Below are 20,609 nucleotides of genomic sequence, written 5' to 3'. Positions count from 1 at the left end.
CCCCCTCCCCTCCTTTAACCCTCTCTCCCTCCCCCTCTCTTCCGCTCCCTCACCCCCAGCCCCCTCCCCTCCTTTAACCCTCTCTCCCTCCCCCTCTCTTCCGCTCCCTCACCCCCAGCCCGCTCCCCTCCTTTAACCCTCTCTCCCTCCCCCTCTCTTCCGCTCCCTCACCCCCAGCCCCCTCCCCTCCTTTAACCCTCTCTCCCTCCCCCTCTCTTCCGCTCCCTCACCCCCAGCCCCCTCCCCTCCTTTAACCCTCTCTCCCTCCCCCTCTCTTCCGCTCCCTCACCCCCAGCCCCTCCCCTCCTTTAACCCTCTCTCCCTCCCCCTCTCTTCCGCTCCCTCACCCCCAGCCCCCTCCCCTCCTTTAACCCTCTCTCCCTCCCCCTCTCTTCTCTTCCGCTCCCTCACCCCCAGCCCCCTCCCCTCCTTTAACCCTCTCTCCCTCCCCCTCTCTTCCTCTCCCTCACCCCCAGCCCCCTCCCCTCCTTTAACCCTCTCTCCCTCCCCCTCTCTTCCGCTCCCTCACCCCCAGCCCCCTCCCCTCCTTTAACCCTCTCTCCCTCCCCCTCTCTTCCGCTCCCTCACCCCCAGCCCCCTCCCCTCCTTTAACCCTCTCTCCCTCCCCCTCTCTTCCGCTCCCTCACCCCCAGCCCCCTCCCCTCCTTTAACCCTCTCTCCCTCCCCCTCTCTTCCGCTCCCTCACCCCCAGCCCCCTCCCCTCCTTTAACCCTCTCTCCCTCCCCCTCTCTTCCGCTCCCTCACCCCCAGCCTGCTTCCTGGCTGTGGAGATGTAAAGTTCTAATTGCAGAGTTCCAAACTCCTGACACAACCAATTACACCCAGGGAACAATGGAGAACAAAGGGAGAAAGAGGAGGCAGGGGGAAGACATGGAGAGGGTAATTGAAGGTGAATAGAAAGAGAGAGGGGGGGGGAGAGAGGGGGAGAGAGAGGGGGAGGAGGAGAGAGCGATAACTACCCCTTGCCTCTGTCAGCTGTTGGGGAAATGCATGTTTAAGCTATGATGTCAGAGAGATAAGTGTGTGTGTGTGTGTGTGTGTGTGTGTGTGTGTGTGTGTGTGTGTGTGTGTGTGTGTGTGTGTGTGTGTGTGTGTGTGTGTGTGTGTGTGTGTCGCTCAGTTACTCAGGAAGATGTATGCTGAATAGACAAAGAGATGTGTGAGTGTGTGTGTTGCTCAGTGACTTGGATGTATTGGTGAGTAGTGCTGGGAAATGCCAGGGACCTCACGATACGATATTATCATGTTAATTAGGTACCAATACAATATGTATTTAGATTCTCACGATTCTATACTGAACAAAAATATAAATGCAACAGTTTCAAATCAGTCAATTGAAGTAAGTGCATTATGCCCATATCTATGTATTTACAGTTTAGCAGATGCTCTTATCCAGAGCGACTTAAAGTAGTGAATGCATACGTTTTCATTTGTACTGGTCTCACATAGTGACAAATTCTCTAATACAACGTTGGAGGCGGTTTATGGTAGAGAAATGAACATTCAATTCTCTGGCAACAGCTCTGGTGGTCATTCCTACAGTCAGCATGCCAGTTGCACGCTCCCTCAAAACTTGAGAGATCTTTAGCACTGTGTTGTGTGACATAACTGCATATTTTAGTGGGCTTTTATTTGTCCCAGAACAAGATGCACCTGTGTAATGATCACGCTGTTTAGTCAGCTTCCTTGATACACCACAATATTGATATGCAACAAAATTCGTTTTTGGAATTCGTTTTTTTGTGTGTATGGAAAATGTCGGGGATCTTTTATTTCAGCTCATGCAACATGGGACCAACACTTTACATGTTGTGTTATATGTATGTTCAGTGTAGTATGATATGTTACACTTCGTATGTATTCATCTGTGGGTCCATCATCCATTTTGAATGTTACGGATTGCAATTCGTACATATATTACGAATTTCAATTCATATAGTATGTTACGAATTTCAATTCATATAGTATGTTACGAATTTGCAAAACGTACGTATGATATGTAACAAATTCCAATTTGTCTAACGTTATTGTGGTGGCTTTGTGGCTAACACTAACATTTGGGCCTTCTGAGTGGCGCAGCAGTCTAAGGCACTGCATCTAAGTGCTAGAGGCGTCACTACAGACCCTGGTTTGATTCCAGGCTGTATCACAACTGGCCGTGATTAGGAGTCCCATAGGACGGTGCGCAATTGGCCGAGCGTCGTTTGGGTTTGGCCGGGGTAGACTGTCATTGTAAATAGGAAACTGACTGGCCTAGTTCAATAAAAAATTTATTCAAAAACGTTAACTAGTGGTAAGGGATTAAGGTTAGGAGTTAAGGTTAGGAGTTAAGGTTAGGAGTTAGGTTAGGAGTTTAGGTTAGGAGTTAGGTTAGGAGTTAGGTTAGGAGTTAGGTTAGGAGTTTAGGTTAGGAGTTAGGTTAGGAGTTAAGGTTAGGAGTTAAGGTTAGGAGTTAGGTTAAAGGGTTAGGGGTATATATCTGCTGCAGAGAGAGCATGACAGTTTTGACCAGTCATGGAAAGACTGAAAACATGTTGGCTCACTATTTAAAAGAGGAGAACAAACATATTTCTACAAGTCAATACTTGAAGTCAAAGTTTCTATATAATGTCGTCCAAAATAATATTGCGATATGTGACTGTATCGATTTCCCCCCCATCGCTATTGTTGAGTATGCTGAATAGAGAAAGAGATGTGTGTATTAGGGTGAGTTTTGCTCTCTTGTAACTCACTGTTGTGATGTGTCCCCCAGTTGTGCACGTATCAGCACATCTTGTCAACGTGGTCAACTTCAGCGTCAGGTACTCAGAAGAGTTCCCTTCTCTCAACGTTGCTCGCTACAGCGGAGAGGTAAGATGTGCACACTCACACACACACTCACACACAACCTGTGTTAACCTGCACTTTTCTTCCCCAGGACCCCAGACTCATCATTCTGACTACAGGTGAGTCTGCCGGAGTTCCCCTATAATAAACTGGACTGTTTCACAGGTGGGTTGTCTAGCCGAGGGGCGTGTATTGCATTTTGGTCTTGGTTTCATATGTGTTTCCATGGTAACCATAAACTGGTGAATGTGTTTGAGATTAGGGTGGCGCTATGCCAAGAAGAGAGGGGGAACTCTGTCTTTCTGACAGTACTAGACACTACACTACACACACACACACACACACACACACACACACACACACACAGTCTTGCACAGCTAACCTTGTGGGGAGACACACTTCAGTCCCATTCAAAATCCTATTTTCCCTAACCCCTAAAGCTAACCCTAACCCTAACCTTAACCCAAAAACCTAACTTTAACACTAAACCTAACCCTAACCCTTAATCGTATTCTAATTCTAACACTGATTCTAATCTTAACTCTAAACCCCATAGAAATAGCATTTGACCTTGAGAGGACCAACAAAATGTCTCCAATTGGTCAAATATTTGTTTGTTTCCTATTCTTGTGGGGACTTCTTAAATATGTCCACACACAAGCAAAAAGGTCACACTTTGTCTGGATTGTCCATGTGTAGATGCTCTGCTTGCTCTGCTTAGGGCTAGGTTTAGAATAAGGGTTAGGGTAAAGGTTACATTTAAAGCCAATTTATGCTAGAACCAAAAATGTGGTCGGAGGCTCCATATGGAGGGTGTGACACAATTGCGGAACCTCCAGAGGCAGGCAGAGGTCAAATTGAGCTCCGTACTGCATCGCCGTGTGTTGCCCAAATTTTTCAACAATGCGTAAGGCTCCGTATAGCTCCGTATAGCTCTGTATTGGCATGACTGGTTGACGGTAGGTGGAGGCAGAATGTCCAGTATAAACACAATCTCACTACCTTGACAGCTTCCTTGAAAACAGCTCTGCTCAGCCAAGCACAATAATATACCGTTGAAGTCGGAAGTTTACATACACTTAGGTTGGAGTCATTAAAACTAATTTTTCAACCACTACACACATTTCTTGTCAACAAAATATAGTTTTGGCAAGTCGGTTAGGACATCTACTTTGTGCATGACACAAGTAATTTTTCCAACAATTGTTTAGAGACAGATTATTTCACTTATAATTTCACTGTATCACAATTCCAGTGGGTCAGAAGTTTACATACACTAAGTTGACTGGGCCTTTAAACAGCTTGGACAATTCCAGAAAATTATGTCATGGCTTTAGAAGCTTCTGATAGGCTAATTTACATAATTTGAGTCAATTGGAGGTGTACCTGTGGATGTATTTCAAGGTCTACCTTCAAACCCAGTGCCTCTTTGCTTGACATCATAGGAAAATCAAAAGAAATCAGCAAAGACTTTGGTCTTTGGTTCATCCTTGGGAGCAATTTTCAAATGCCTGAAGATACCACGTTTATCTGTACAAACAATAGTATGCAAGTATAAACACCATGGGACCACGCAGCCGTCATACCGCTCAGGAAGGAGACGCGTTCTGTCACCTAGAGATGAACGTACTTTGGTCCAAAAAGTGTAAATCGATCCCAGAACAACAGCAAAGGACCCTGTGAAGATGCTGGAGGAAACAGTTACAAAGTATCTATATCCACAGTATAACGAGTCCTATAGCGACATAACCAGAAAGGCCACTCAGCTAGGAAGAAGCCACTGCTCCAAAACCGCCATAAAAAAGTCAGACTACGGTTTGCAACTGCACATGGGGACAAAGATCATACTTTTTGGAGAAATGTCCTCTCGTCAGATGAAACAAAAATAGAACTGTTTGGCCATAATGACCATCGTTATGTTTGGAGGAAAAAGGGCGAGGCTAGCAAGCCGAAGAACACCATCCCAACCGTGAAGCACGGGGGTGGCAGCATCATGTTGTGGGGGTGCTTTGCTGCAGCAGGGACTGGTGCACTTCACAAAATAGATGGCATCATGAGGATGGAAAATTATGTGGATATATAGAAGCAGCATCTCAAGCAGCATCTCAAGACATCAGTCAGGAAGTTAAAGCTTGGTCGCAAATGGGTCTTCCAAATGGACAATGACCCCAAGCATACTTCCAAAGTCGTGGCAAAATGGCTTAAGGACAACAAAGTCAAGGTATTGGAGTGGCCATCACAAAGCCTTGACCTCAATCCTATAGAACATTTGTGGGCAGAACTGAAGAAGTGGTTGTGAGCAAGGAGGCCTACAAACCTGACTCAGTTACACCAGCTCTATCAGGAGGAATGGGCCAAAATTCACCCAACTTATTGTGGGAAGCTTGTGGAAGGCTACCTGAAACGTTTGACACAAGTTAAACAATTTAAAGGCAATGCTACCAAATACTAATTGAGTGTATGTAAACTTCTGACCCACTGGGAATGTGATGAAACAAATAAAAGCTGAAATAAATCATTCTCTCTACTATTATTCTGACATTTCACATTCTTAAAGTAAAGTGATGATCTTAACTGACCTAAGACAGAGAATTTTTACTAGGATTAAATGTCAGGAATTGTGAAAAACTGAGTTTAAATGTACTTGGCTAAGGTGTATATAAACTTCCTGACATTGTCTAGCTCACTTCCGGGTAGTCTAGTCTGAAAACATTCCCTATCCCCTTCCTGGTAGTCTAGTCCAGTCTGAAAACTTTCCCTATCCCCTTCCTGGTAGTCTAGTCCAGTCTGAAAACTTTCCCTATCCCCTTCCTGGTAGTCTAGTCCAGTCTGAAAACTTTCCCTATCCCCTTCCTGGTAGTCTAGTCCAGTCTGAAAACTTTCCCTATCCCCTTCCTGGTAGTCTAGTCCAGTCTGAAAACTTTCCCTATCCCCATCCTGGTAGTCTAGTCCAGTTTGAAAACTCTCCCTTTCCCCTTCCTGGTAGTCTAGTCTGAAAACTTACCCCAGCCCCTTCCTGATAGTCTAGTCCAGTCTGAAAACCTTCCCTGTTCCCTTCCTGGTAGTCTATTCCAGTCTGAAAACCTTCCCTGTTCCCTTCCTGGTAATGTAGTCCAGTCTGAAAAGTCTATCTATTCCCTTCCTGGTGGTCTGGTCCAGTCTGAAAACTTTCTCTATTCCTTTCCCGGTACTCTAGTCCAGTCTGAAAACCTTCCCTATTCCCTTGCCCAACTATCTAACACAACAAATAATGATGTCATCACAGTTTTGTCTCTGTTCTCTGATTGGTTAATAATGTTATGACTCTGTGTCTTTGTTCATTAATTGGTTATTAATTATATAAATCTGTCTCTCTGTTCTTTGATTGGTTAATTATGTTATGACTCTGTCTCTTTGTTCACTGAATGTTCATTCATGTTATGAATCTGTCTCTTTGTTATGAATCTGTCACTTTGTTCTCTGATTGGTTAATAATGTTATAACTCTTGTCTCTCTGTTCTCTGATTGGTGGATGTGGTTTAGTCCCGGGGATCACTGGTATCCTATTGGTCCTCATCCTCTTCCTGATGTTCACTGCCTCTTCCTACTGCATCAGGTAAAACTCTTAAGTTACCCTGGACAAGAGCGTCTGCTACATTTCTTAAATGTGTGTCTGTCAGTCTTAGATGGCCAGTATAAAGGTACCAACTACCAGCGTGGCCAAACCTATGTCATTACTGAGGTCACAGGGGGCGGCAAGGAGAGGTCCTGTGCTTTGATTTAGACTGGGTCCTGATTGTGGTGTCTTCTGCCTTGCCTGTTGTAATTTAATGCAGGATCAGAGGCAGCTCCACTTAGGCCTTAGAACAGCACCTGTGTGTGTGTGTGTGTGTGTGTGTGTGTGTGTGTGTGTGTGTGTGTGTGTGTGTGTGTGTGTGTGTGTGTGTGTGTGTGTGTGTGTGTGTGTGTGTGTGTGTGTGTGTGTGTGTGTGTGTGTGTGTGTGTGTGTGGAGGGTGTGGGTGTGAGTCCCAGTATTGTAGGGAGACACTGATGTTCAAAGGGGGATGTGGTCATGGGTGTGGGTGTTCAGAGCGTTCTTGGAGGGTGACTGCGTTTCAACTGTTGTTTGGTGTAAGTTGTGTTTATTGGGGGAAGTTGTCTGTAATAACCTTGCTAATTGTGACATCCCTACACACACACACACACACACACACACACACACACACACACACACACACACACACACACACACACACACACACACACACACACACACACACACACACACCACACACACCACACACACACACTCTCTCACTGTCCTGCCCTCCACTGGTTTAAGAGACCCAGTAAATTAAAAGGCGTGGCTCTTCATGTCTTCAGTTATGCTCTGACCTCTCTCTTGCTCTTCTCCTGGATCCTTTCTCCCCTTTGTCTGCTTTTCTCCAACACTCGTATCTTTCTGTCATTCCACAGCACTCCCTAAAATAGTTTTTCCGCAGAAAATGTGAAAATATGCCGTTGTGGACCTTGTGGTAATCTGATGTATGAAAATATGTGTTGATGTCAATGAGACTTTACAGTAATCTGATGTATCATGATATCATCATGTTTGTGGAATGTCCTCTGTGTTTCAGGGTGTCCAACTATGAGATATTCTGGTACACCCACAACCTCTTCATAGTGTTCTACATCATACTGATTGTGCATGTGGTCGGGTAAGTTAACTTATCGCCTTTGGTATGGGGACTATGTGGCTGTGTATGTGTGTGTCTGATTAAAGGTGTCAGCATGCTTCAGTTCGGCTGGCGCCTAGCCAAACCCGGCTAGCTGAACCAAACAAGTGTGCTTACATACTCCTTTAAAATACCTTCGCTTGAAATATAACGAAAAAGCTTCAATAGTTATGTTTGTCTAATAGAGGTCCAGAATTCCGTTGTGGAGATGGGAGAACCTTCCAGAAGGACAACCATCTCTGCAGCCAATCAGGCCTTTATGGTAGAGTGGCCAGGCGGAAGCCAATCCTCAGTAAAAGGCACATGACAGCCCACTTGGAGTTTGTCAAAAGGCACCTAAAGGACTCAGACAATGAGAAACCAGATAATTTGGTCTGATGGAACCAAGATTGAACTCTTTGACCTGAATGCCTAGCATCACGTCTGGAGGAACCCTGCCACCATCCCTACAGTGAAGAGAGACTTGCTTTCAGCGGCAGGGACTGGGAGACTAGTCAGGATCGAGGGAAAGATGAATGGAGCAAAGTACAGAGAGTTCACTGATGAAAACCTGATCCAGAGTGCTCAGCATCTCATACTGGGGTAAAGGTTCACCTTCCAACAAGATAACGACCCTAAGCACACAACCAAGACAACGCAGGAGTGGCTTCGGGACAAGTCTCTGAATGTCCTTTAGTGACCCAGCCGGAATTGAACCCGATCCAACATCTCTGGAGAGACCTGAAAATGAGCTGTGCAGCGACGCTCCCCATCCCACCTGACAGAGCTTGAGAGGATCTACAGAGAAGAATGGGAGAAATATCCCCAAATACAGGTGTGCCAAGCTCTTCCGAACTGTTTCGGCTGGGAAACATGAGGACGCCTCGATTAAGGGGTTAGTCATGACAGAGTAGTACTATCGGTATGCTTTCATAGTGTTGGATACAGAGAGGTATAGAATGCATTTTAATGGCATTACTATCATACTATTGCATCAGTCCAGACCGAGCTGACGTTGAGCTGTCCCCATCAGGTCCTCTCAGCCACCAGGGTTCCATTACAGTCGTAGTAACACACTGACACATTCACTTTGTTCATCAACTGCCCCAGGTTAACACACACACACACACACACATGCACCTGTAGACTTTTAGAATCTTCAGAGCCGGAATGTTGTGTTCTTCTTTATCATCATCATCATCATCATCATCTTTTCTCACTCTTTTTCATCCTATAGTGGTGCTCTGAAGTACCAGACCAACTTTGAGGCCCACCCCCCTGGCTGCCTCAGAGCCAATCAGACTAACCCGGACAAGACGGAGGAGGAGTCAGGACAGGCTGAAGGAGATGGATGGAGCTGCAGGGAGGAGGCTCGGTTCCAACCCAACTCACCTGAGGTGTGTGTGTGTGTGTGTGTGTGTGTGTGGGGGGGGGGGGGGGGGGGGGGTGTAGGGGAGGATGGGAGGTGAGGTGGAGTGAGGGGTGTAGGGGAGGATGGGAGGTGAGGTGGAGTGATGGGGTGTAGGGGAGGATGGGAGGTGAGGTGGAGTGAGGGGTGTAGGGGAGGATGGGAGGTGAGGTGGAGTGATGGGGTGTAGGGGAGGATGGGAGGTAGGGGATGGGTGAAGGGTGTAGGGGAGGATGGGAGGTGAGGTGGAGTGATGGGGTGTAGGGGAGGATGGGAGGTAGGGGATGGGTGAGGGGAGGATGGGAGGTAGGGGATGGATGAGGGGAGGATGGGAGGTGAGGTGGAGTGAGGGGTGTAGGGGAGGATGGGAGGTGAGGTGGAGTGATGGGGTGTAGGGGAGGATGGGAGGTGAGGTGGAGTGAGGGGTGTAGGGGAGGATGGGAGGTGAGGTGGAGTGATGGGGTGTAGGGGGGGATGGGAGGTGAGGTGGAGTGAGGGGTGTAGGGGAGGATGGGAGGTGAGGTGGAGTGAGGGGTGTAGGGGAGGATGGGAGGTGAGGTGGAGTGATGGGGTGTAGGGGAGGATGGGAGGTGAGGTGGAGTGAGGGGTGTAGGGGAGGATGGGGGTGAGGTGGAGTGAGGGGTGTAGGGGAGGATGGGGGTGAGGTGGAGTGATGGGGTGTAGGGGAGGATGGGAGGTGAGGTGGAGTGATGGGGTGTAGGGGAGGATGGGAGGTGAGGTGGAGTGATGGGGTGTAGGGGAGGATGGGAGGTGAGGTGGAGTGAGGGGTGTAGGGGAGGATGGGTGGAGTGATGGGGTGTAGGGGAGGATGGGAGGTGAGGTGGAGTGAGGGGTGTAGGGGAGGATGGGTGGGGTGGTGGCGTGATGGGGTGTAGGGGAGGATGGGAGGTGAGGTGGAGTGAGGGGTGTAGGGTAGGATGGGTAGGGTGGTGGAGTTATGGGGTGTAGGGGAGGATGGGGGTGAGTTGGAGTGATGGGGTGTAGGGGAGGATGGGAGGTGAGGTGGAGTAAGGGGTGTAGGGGAGGATGGGTGGGGTGGTGGAGTGATGGGGTGTAGGGGAGGATGGAGGTGAGGTGGAGTGAGGGGTGTAGGGTAGGATGGGTGGTGGAGTGAGTGGTGTAGGGGAGGATGGGAGGTGAGGTGGAGTGAGGGGTGTAGGGTAGGATGGGTGGGGTGGTGGAGTGATGGGGTGTAGGGGAGGATGGGAGGTGAGGTGGAGTGATGGGGTGTAGGGGAGGATGGGGGTGAGGTGGAGTGATGGGGTGTAGGGGAGGATGGGAGGTGAGGTGGAGTGAGGGGTGTAGGGTAGGATGGGTGGGGTGGTGGAGTGATGGGGTGTAGGGGAGGATGGGAGGTGAGGTGGAGTGATGGGGTGTAGGGGAGGATGGGGGTGAGGTGGAGTGAGGGGTGTAGGAGAGGATGGGAGGTAGGGGAGGGGTGAAGGCCTCTCTGTGTGCACATGCTTGTTAAGCGCCAGTGTTGTCTCATAAAATCAAATCTCTGGACTTGCCTCTCTCTAGCTGGGAGTAATTAGTGTGTGTGTGTGTGTGTGTGTGTCTGTGTCTGTGTGTGGTTGTGTGTGTGTCTGTGTGTGGTTGTGTGTGTGTCTGTGTGTGGTTGTGTGTGGTTGTGTGTGTGTCTGTGTGTGGTTGTGTGTGGTTGTGTGTGTGTCTGTGTGTGGTTGTGTGTGTGTGTGTGTGTGTGTGTGTGTGTGTGTGTGTGTGTGCATGTAGACCTGGCTGTGGGTGTCTGGTCCTCTGTGTCTCTACTGTGCTGAGAGGCTATATCGTTACATACGGAGCAACTCCCCCGTCACCATAGTTGCTGTCGTCAGACATCCCTGTGACGTCATCGAGCTGCGCATGCTGAAGAAGGACTTTAAAGCCCAACCAGGGCAGGTGAGTGACAGGAAGAGTTACTATAGTAACCACACTGTGGCATGGCTCTGGACTAAGTTAGCAGTAAGGTAACACTTACTCTGCCATATTACTAACACCTCAACCAAAGTAGCAGAAAGGTAGTTGTTTCTGCCATATTACTTACCTGAGATCTGTACAAAGTCTCAAGTATGGAGATATAGTAGTGAGTCACTAACAAAAGATGTGTTGTGCAAATATAGAATGCAACTTTTAAATAAAAATCTGGTGGGGTGAGGGAATGGTCTGGAATCTGGTGGGGCGAGGGAATGGTCTGGAATCTGGTGGGGCGAGGGAATGGTTTGGAATCTGGTGGGGCGAGGGAATGGTCTGGAATCTGGTGAGGCGAGGGACTGGTTTGGAATCTGGTGAGGCGAGGGAATGGTCTGGAATCTGGTGGGGCGAGGGACTGGTTTGGAATCTGGTGAGGCGAGGCACTGGTCTGGAATCTGGTGGGGCGAGGGAATGGTCTGGAATCTGGTGGGGCGAGGGAATGGTCTGAAATCTGGTGGGGCGAGGGAATGGTCTGGAATCTGGTGGGGCGAGGGAATGGTCTGGAATCTGGTGGGGCGAGGGAATGGTCTGGAATCTGGTGGGGCGAGGGAATGGTCTGGAATCTGGTGGGGCGAGGGAATGGTCTGGAATCTGGTGAGGCGAGGGACTGGTTTGGAATCTGGTGAGGCGAGGGAATGGTTTGGAATCTGGTGAAGCGAGGGAATGGTTTGGAATCTGGTGAGGCGAGAGAATGGTTTGCAGTCTGGTGAAGCGAGGGAATGGTTTGGAATCTGGTGAGGCGAGGGAATGGTTTGCAGTCTGGTGAGGCGATTGAATGGTCTGGAATCTGGTGGGGCGAGGGAATGGTTTGGAATCTGGTGGGGCCAGAGAATTGTCTGGAATCTGGTGGGGCGAGGGAATGGTCTGGAATCTGGTGGGGCGATGGAATTGTCTGGAATCTGGTGGGGCGAGGGAATGGTCTGGAATCTGGTGGGGCGAGGGAATGGTCTGGAATCTGGTGAGACGAGGGAATGGTCTGGAATCTGGTGGGGCGAGGGAATGGTTTGGAATCTGGTGAGGCGAGGGAATGGTTTGGAATCTGGTGAAGCGAGGGAATGGTTTGGAATCTGGTGAGGCGAGTGAATGGTTTGCAGTCTGGTGAGGCGAGGGAATGGTCTGGAATCTGGTGAGGCGAGGGAATGGTCTGGAATCTGGTGGGGCGAGGGAATGGTCTGGAATCTGGTGAGGCGAGGGAATGGTTTGGAATCTGGTGAGGCGAGGGAATGGTCTGGAATCTGGTGAGGCGAGGGAATGGTCTGGAATCTGGTGGGGCGAGGGAATGGTTTGGAATCTGGTGGGGCGAGGGAATGGTCTGGAATCTGGTGAGGCGAGGGAATGGTCTGGAATCTGGTGGGGCGAGGGAATGGTCTGGAATCTGGTGAGGCGAGGGAATGGTTTGGAATCTGGTGAGGCGAGGGAATGGTTTGGAAGCTGGTGAGGCGAGGGAATGGTCTGGAATCTGGTGGGGCGAGGGAATGGTTTGGAATCTGGTGGGGCAAGGGAATGGTCTGGAATCTGGTGGGGCGAGGGAATGGTCTGGAATCTGGTGGGGCGAGGTAATGATTTTGAATCTGGTGGGGCGAGGGAATGGTTTGGAATCTGTTGGGGCGAGGGAATGGTTTGGAATCTGGTGGGGTGAGGGAATGGTTTGGAATCTGGTGGGGCGAGGGAATTGTCTGGAATCTGGTGGGGCGAGGGAATGGTCTGGAATCTGGTGGGGCGAGGGAATGGTCTGGAATCGTGCAGTAGTCATGAGTAGAACAGCTGTAGAGTTTAAGATTGGATTTTTTTCTCTGTCTATGTTCTCCCTCTGTCTTACCTCCCTCTCCTTGTCCTTTCTCAGTACATTGTACTAAACTGTCCCAGTGTGTCATCATTTGAAAACCATCCCTTCACTCTGACTGCGGTAAGTTGGTTCAGTCGGTTTTCTCACAAATCAAACAACAAATGTGCAGATCGAGGTCTTCTGAACAGCTAGAGGCTTCCTCACACACAGTGCAAGATATCAATTCACCATGCTTTCTCTTCATACCTCAAACATGACATAATACTCACATCTAAAGGCACGTGCTACAACCTACCTTTTTACCCCCTGGTATACGAACAGTTCTCTCTCTCTGAGGCCCCTCGGATCCAGTTCTCTCATTGATGTGGAGGCAGGGGGGTTAGGGTTAGGGTTAAGCTGGTAGATTGACTGTTGACACTTTAAATCCCTCACACATCAGCTACAGTTCTTTAGCAATTCGGCAGAAGTCAAATGATTGTTCTGGAATAAGAGACTTTACTTCAGGAATCTGATCCACTCCTTTTTAACATTCACACACGCATTATACACACACACACACACACACACACACACACACACACACACACACACACACAAACACACACACACACACACACACACACACACACACACACACACACACACACACACACACACACACACACACACACACACACACACACACACACACATACATGCACACACGCACACATGCACACACACACTCAATGTACATGCACATTGCTTTCCTGTTGGCAGACAGTGTTACTGCCCTCAGGGGTCTGTCTGCTCTTTGTCAGTGATTCTGCTACAATCCCCCCAAAAACACCAGGCCGAGGCACGCTCAGTGTGTGTGTGTGTGTGTGTGTGTGTGTGCTCAGTAGTGTGTATGTGAATGACTCATTGTCTGTGCTCTCCCTTGCAGTGTCCCACGGAGAAGAAAGAAACTTTAGGAATACATCTCAGAGTGGTGGGAGACTGGACTGGTGAGACTGGACACACACACACACACACACACACATACACACACACACACACACACACACACACACACACACACACACACACACAACACAACACGCAACACAACACAGTGGATCTCCTGTACATCCTCCCTAAGCTCCAGGGACAGCCTGTACCATCTCAGAAATGACAGAATTGGGGAGGGGGTGGGGGGGTTTGTTTTAACCCCCTTCTCATCTTTGCTTGGGAGAATCCATTTCCGGAGGCTTCTGTAAGCTGATGGCTAACATAGAGAGCAGTATTAGAAGCAGTATTAGTGCATGGTTCTAGGAGCTAACATGACTCTAGCAGTATTAGTACAGGGTTCTAAGAGCTAACATGACTCTAGCAGTATTAGTACAGGGTTCTAAGAGCTAACATGACTCTAGCAGTATTAGTGCATGGTTCTAAGAGCTAACATGACTCTAGCAGTATTAGTGCATGGTTCTAAGAGCTAACATGGCTCTAGCAGTATTAGTGCATGGTTCTAAGAGCTAACATGGCTCTAGCAGTATTAGTACAGGGTTCTAAGAGCTAACATGGCTCTAGAAGTATTAGTACAGGGTTCTAAGAGCTAACATGGCTCTAGCAGTATTAGTACAGGGTTCTAAGAGCTAACATGGCTCTAGCAGTATTAGTACAGGGTTCTAAGAGCTAACATGACTCTAGAAGTATTAGTGCAGGGTTCTGAGGGCTAACATAGTTCTAGCAGTGGCTCTAACATGACTCTACAGCCAGTCCTACCACAACCCCATACAAGCTACAGTACAGCTAGTCCTACCACAACCCCATACAACCTACAGTACAGCCAGTCCTACCACAACCCCAAACAGGCTACAGTACAGCTAGTCCTACCACAACCCCATACAACCTACAGTACAGCCAGTCATACCACAACCCCATACAAGCTACAGTACAGCTAGTCCTACCACAAACCCATACGCACTACAGTACTGCTAGTCCTACCACAACCCCATACAAGCTACAGTACTGCTAGTCCTACCACAACCCCAAACAACCTACAGTACAGCCAGTCCTACCACAACCCCATACAAGCTACAGTCCTGCTAGTCATACCACAACCCCATACAACCTACAGTACAGCCAGTCATACCACAACCCCATACAAGCTACAGTACAGCTAGTCCTAACACAACCCCATACAAGCTACAGTACTGCTAGTCCTACCACAACCCCAAACAACCTACAGTACAGTCAGTCCTACCACAACCCCATACAAGCTACACTACTGCTAGTCCTACCACAACCCCATACAACCTACAGTACAGCCAGTCATACCACAACCCCATACAAGCTACAGTACAGCTAGTCCTACCACAAACCCATACGCACTACAGTACTGCTAGTCCTACCACAACCCCATACAAGCTACAGTACTGCTAGTCCTACCACAACCCCAAACAACCTACAGTACTGCTAGTCCTAACACAACCCCATACAAGCTACAGTACTGCTAGTCCTACCACAACCCCAAACAAGCTACAGTACTGCTAGTCCTACCACAACCACAAACAAGCTACAGTACAGCCAGTCCTACCACAACCCCATACAAGCTACAGTACTGCTAGTCCTACCACAACCCCAAACAGGCTACAGTACTGCTAGTCCTACCACAACCCCAAACAAGCTACAGTACTGCTAGTCCTACCACAAATCCAAACAGTCTACAGTACAGCTAGTCCTACCACAACCCCATACAACCTACAGTACAGCTAGTCCTACCACAACCCCATACAACCTACAGTACAGCAGGTCCTACCACAACCCCAAACAAGCTACAGTACTGCTAGTCCTACCACAACCCCATACAAGCTACAGTACTGCTAGTCCTACCACAAACCCCAAACAGTCTACAGTACAGCTAGTCCTACCACAACCCCATTCAAGCTACAGTACAGCTAGTCCTACCACAACCCCATACAACCTACAGTACAGCCTGTCCTACCACAACCCCATTCAAGCTACAGTACAGCCAGTCCTACCACAACCCCAAACAAGCTACATTACTGCTAGTCCTACCACAACCCCAAACAAGCTACAGTACAGCCTGTCCTACCACAACCCCATACAACGTACAGTACAGCCAGTCCTACCACAACCTCAAACAAGCTGCAGTACTGCTAGTCATACCACAACCCCATACAAGCTACAGTCAGCTAGTCCTACCACAACCCTGAACAACCTACAGTACAGCCAATCCTACCACAACCCCAAACAAGCTACAGTACTGCTAGTCCCACCACAACCCCAAACAGTCTACAGTACAGCTAGTCCTACCACAACCCCAAACAGGCTACAGTACAGCTAGTCCTACCACAACCCTGAACAAGCTACAGTACAGCTAGTCCTACCACAACCCCAAACAAGCTACAGTACTGCTAGTCCTACCACAACCCCATACAAGCTACAGTACTGCTAGTCCTACCACAACCCCATACAAGCTACAGTTCTGCTAGTCCTTCCACAAACCCCAAACAGTCTACAGTACAGCTAGTCCTACCACAACCCCAGTCAAGCTACAGTACAGCTAGTCCTACCACAACCCCATACAACCTACAGTACAGCCTGTCCTACCACAACCCCAAACAAGCTACAGTACAGCCAGTCCTACCACAACCCCAAACAACCTACTGTACAGCCAGTCCTACCACAACCCCAAACAAGCTACATTACTGCTAGTCCTACCACAACCCCAAACAAGCTACAGTACAGCCTGTCCTACCACAACCCCATACAACGTACAGTACAGCCAGTCCTACCACAACCTCAAACAAGCTGCAGTACAGCCTGTCCTACCACAACCCCAAACAAGCTACAGTACAGCCTGTCCTACCACAACCCCAAACAAGCTACAGTACAGCCAGTCCTACCACAACCCCATACAAGCTACAGTACAGCTAGTCCTACCACAACCCCATACAAGCTACAGTACTGCTAGTCCTACCACAAACCCAAACAGTCTACAGTACTGCCAGTCCTACCACAACCCCATACAAGCTACAGTACTGCTAGTCCTACCACAAACCAAAACAGTCTACAGTACAGCTAGTCCTACCACAACCCCATACAAGCTACAGTACAGCTAGTCCTACCACAACCCCATACAACCTACAGTACAGCCAGTCCTACCACAACCCAAAACAAGCTATAGTACAGCCAGTCCTACCACAACCCCAAACAAGCTACAGTACTGCTAGTCCTACCACAACCCCAAACAACCTACAGTACTGCTAGTCCTACCACAACCCTGAACAAGCTACAGTACTGCTAGTCCTACCACAACCCCAAACAAGCTACAGTACAGCTAGTCCTACCACAACCCCATACAACCTACAGTACAGCCAATCCTACCACAACCCCAAACAAGCTACAGTAATGCTAGTCCTACCACAACCTCATACAAGCTACAGTACAGCCAGTCCTACCACAACCCCAAACAATCTACAGTACTGCTAGTCCAACCACAACCCCATACAAGCTACAGTACAGCCAGTCCTACCACAACCCCATACAAGCTACAGTACAGCCAGTCCTACCACAACCCCAAACAAGCTACAGTACTGCTAGTCCTACCACAACCCCATACAAGCTACAGTACAGCCAGTCCTACCACAACCTCAAACAAGCTACAGTACAGCCACTCCTACCACAACCCCAAACAAGCTACAGTACTGCTAGTCCTACCACAACCCTGAACAAGCTACAGTACTGCTAGTCCTACCACAACCCCATACAAGCTACAGTCAGCTAGTCCTACCACAACCCTGAACAAGCTACAGTACTGCTAGTCCTACCACAACCCCATACAAGCTACAGTACTGCCAGTCCTACCACAACCCTGAACAGGCTACAGCACAGCTAGTCCTACCACAACCCTGAACAGGCTACAGCACAGCTAGTCCTCCCACAACCCCATACAAGCTACAGTACAGCTATTCCTACCACAACCCCATACAACCTACAGTACAGCCAATCCTACCACAACCCCAAACAAGCTACAGTACTGCTAGTCCTACCACAACCCCATACAAGCTACAGTACAGCCAGTCCTACCACAACCCTGAACAAGCTACAGTACTGCTAGTCCTACCACAACCCCAAACAAGCTACAGTACAGCTAGTCCTACCACAACCCCATACAACCTACAGTACAGCCAATCCTACCACAACCCCAAACAAGCTACAGTACTGCTAGTCCAACCACAACCCCATACAAGCTACAGTACAGCCAGTCCTACCACAACCCCAAACAAGCTACAGTACTGCTAGTCCTACCACAACCCCATACAAGCTACAGTACAGCCAGTCCTACCACAACCTCAAACAAGCTACAGTACAGCCAGTCCTACCACAACCCCAAACAAGCTACAGTACTGCTAGTCATACCACAACCCCAAACAAGCTACAGTACTGTTAGTCCTACCACAACCCCATGCAAGCTACAGTCAGCTAGTCCTACCACAACCCTGAACAAGCTACAGTACTGCTAGTCCTACCACAACCCCATACAAGCTACAGTACAGCCAGTCCTACCACAACCCTGAACAGGCTACAACACAGCTAGTCCTACCACAACCCTGAACAGGCTACAGCACAGCTAGTCCTACCACAACCCCATACAAGCTACAGTACAGCCAGTCCTACCACAACCCTGAACAGGCTACAGTCAGCTAGTCCTACCACAACCCCATACAAGCTATAGTACAGCCAGTCCTACCACAACCCCATACAAGCTACAGTACAGCTAGTCCTACCACAACCCCATACAAGCTACAGTACAGCCAGTCCTACCACAACCCCAAACAAGCTACAGTACTGCTAGTCCTACCACAACCCCAAACAAGCTACAGTACAGCCAGTCCTACCACAACCCCAAACAAGCTACAGTACTGCTAGTCCTACCACAACCCCAAACAAGCTATAGTACTGCTAGTCCTACCACAACCCCAAACAAGCTACAGTACTGCTAGTCCTACCACAACACCAAACAGGCTACAGTACAGCCAGTCCTACCATAACCCCAAACAAGCTACAGTACTGCTAGCCCTACCACAACCCCAAACAATCTACAGTACAGCCAGTCCTACCATAACCCCATACAACCTGTCTGTTCTCCCCCTCTCGTCTCATGCCTTGTCGTGTCTGTTCTCCCCCTCTCGTCTCATGCCTTGTCCTGTCTGTTCTCCCCCTCTCGTCTCATGCCTTGTCCTCTCTGTTCTCCCTCTCTCGTCTCATGCCTTGTCCTGTCTGTTCTCCCCCTCTCGTCTCATGCCTTGTCCTGTCTGTTCTCCCCCTCTCGTCTCATGCCTTGTCCTGTCTGTTCTCCCCCTCTCGTCTCATGCCTTGTCCTGTCTGTTCTCCCCCTCTCGTCTCATGCCTTGTCGTGTCTGTTCTCTCCCTCTCGTCTCATGCCTTGTTGTGTCTGTTCTCCCTCTCTCGTCTCATGCCTTGTCGTGTCTGTTCTCCCCCTCTCGTCTCATGGCTTGTCCTGTCTGTTCTCCCCCTCTCGTCTCATGCCTACTCCTGTCTGTTCTCCCCCTCTTGTCTCATGCCTTGTCCTGTCTGTTCTCCCCCTCTCGTCTCATGCCTTGTCCTGTCTGTTCTCCCCCTCTCGTCTCATGCCTTGTCCTGTCTGTTCTCCCCCTCTCGTCTCATGCCTTGTCGTGTCTGTTCTCCCCCTCTCGTCTCATGCCTTGTCGTGCCTGTTCTCCCTCTCTCGTCTCATGCCTTGTCGTGTCTGTTCTCCCCCTCTCGTCTCATGCCTTGTCGTGTCTGTTCTCCCCCTCTCGTCTCATGCCTTGTCGTGCTTGTTCTCCCTCTCTCGTCTCATGCCTTGTCGTGTCTGTTCTCCCCCTCTCGTCTCATGCCTTGTCCTGTCTGTTCTCCCCCTCTCGTCTCATGCCTTGTCGTGTCTGTTCTCTCCCTCTCGTCTCATGCCTTGTTGTGTCTGTTCTCCCTCTCTCGTCTCATGCCTTGTCGTGTCTGTTCTCCCCCTCTCGTCTCATGGCTTGTCCTGTCTGTTCTCCCCCTCTCGTCTCATGCCTAGTCCTGTCTGTTCTCCCCCTCTTGTCTCATGCCTTGTCCTGTCTGTTCTCCCCCTCTCGTCTCATGCCTTGTCCTGTCTGTTCTCCCCCTCTCGTCTCATGCCTTGTCCTGTCTGTTCTCCCCCTCTCGTCTCATGCCTTGTCGTGTCTGTTCTCCCCCTCTCGTCTCATGCCTTGTCGTGCCTGTTCTCCCTCTCTCGTCTCATGCCTTGTCGTGTCTGTTCTCCCCCTCTCGTCTCATGCCTTGTCGTGTCTGTTCTCCCCCTCTCGTCTCATGCCTTGTCGTGCTTGTTCTCCCTCTCTCGTCTCATGCCTTGTCGTGTCTGTTCTCCCCCTCTCGTCTCATGCCTTGTCGTGTCTGTTCTCCCCCTCTCGTCTCATGCCTTGTCGTGTCTGTTCTCTCCCTCTCGTCTCATGCCTTGTCGTGCCTGTTCTCTCCCTCTCGTCTCATGCCTTGTCGTGTCTGTTCTCCCCCTCTCGTCTCATGCCTTGTCGTGCCTGTTCTCTCCCTCTCGTCTCATGCCTTGTCGTGCCTGTTCTCTCCCTCTCGTCTCATGCCTTGTCCTGTCTGTTCTCTCCCTCTCGTCTCATGCCTTGTCCTGTCTGTTCTCTCCCTCTCGTCTCATGCCTTGTCCTGTCTGTTCTCCTTTTTCTTCACTCTCCTCCTCCACCTCCATCTTTTTTATTTTGTCTCATTCCTCTTTTTTTCAGAACGTTTTACAGATCTTTTGCTTCGTGATCCGGGAGCCGAGTCAGAGATCCTACCCATGGTGCAACAGAGGAGATACCCAAAGTAGGTTTGACCTTGTGAGTG

General features: G+C 49.4%; 1 protein-coding gene across 3 annotated transcripts in view; it reads left to right on the top strand.

Annotated features, from left to right (window-relative positions):
* The window catches only part of nox4 (NADPH oxidase 4), a 53,288-nt gene that overhangs the window by 22,821 nt on the left and 9,858 nt on the right, over window positions 1–20,609 (top strand). For 2 of the 3 annotated variants that reach the window (XM_036965288.2, XM_090223950.1), the window contains 9 exons: window positions 2,774–2,871; window positions 2,939–2,966; window positions 6,370–6,442; window positions 7,465–7,545; window positions 8,780–8,939; window positions 10,706–10,870; window positions 12,786–12,848; window positions 13,654–13,714; window positions 20,507–20,588. In XM_036965288.2, coding sequence (XP_036821183.1) covers window positions 2,774–2,871; window positions 2,939–2,966; window positions 6,370–6,442; window positions 7,465–7,545; window positions 8,780–8,939; window positions 10,706–10,870; window positions 12,786–12,848; window positions 13,654–13,714; window positions 20,507–20,588 — 811 coding nt within the window. Of the gene's footprint in view, window positions 1–2,773; window positions 2,872–2,938; window positions 3,013–6,369; window positions 6,443–7,464; window positions 7,546–8,779; window positions 8,940–10,705; window positions 10,871–12,785; window positions 12,849–13,653; window positions 13,715–20,506; window positions 20,589–20,609 lie in introns of all 3 variants that reach the window. The other variant, XM_090223951.1, reaches the window with a different exon arrangement.

Source organism: Oncorhynchus mykiss, chromosome 27, assembly GCF_057628025.1.
Source record: "Oncorhynchus mykiss isolate SJ-2025 chromosome 27, ASM5762802v1, whole genome shotgun sequence".
NCBI classification, from domain to species: domain Eukaryota; kingdom Metazoa; phylum Chordata; class Actinopteri; order Salmoniformes; family Salmonidae; genus Oncorhynchus; species Oncorhynchus mykiss.
This window is presented reverse-complemented; position numbering and strand designations above follow the sequence as displayed.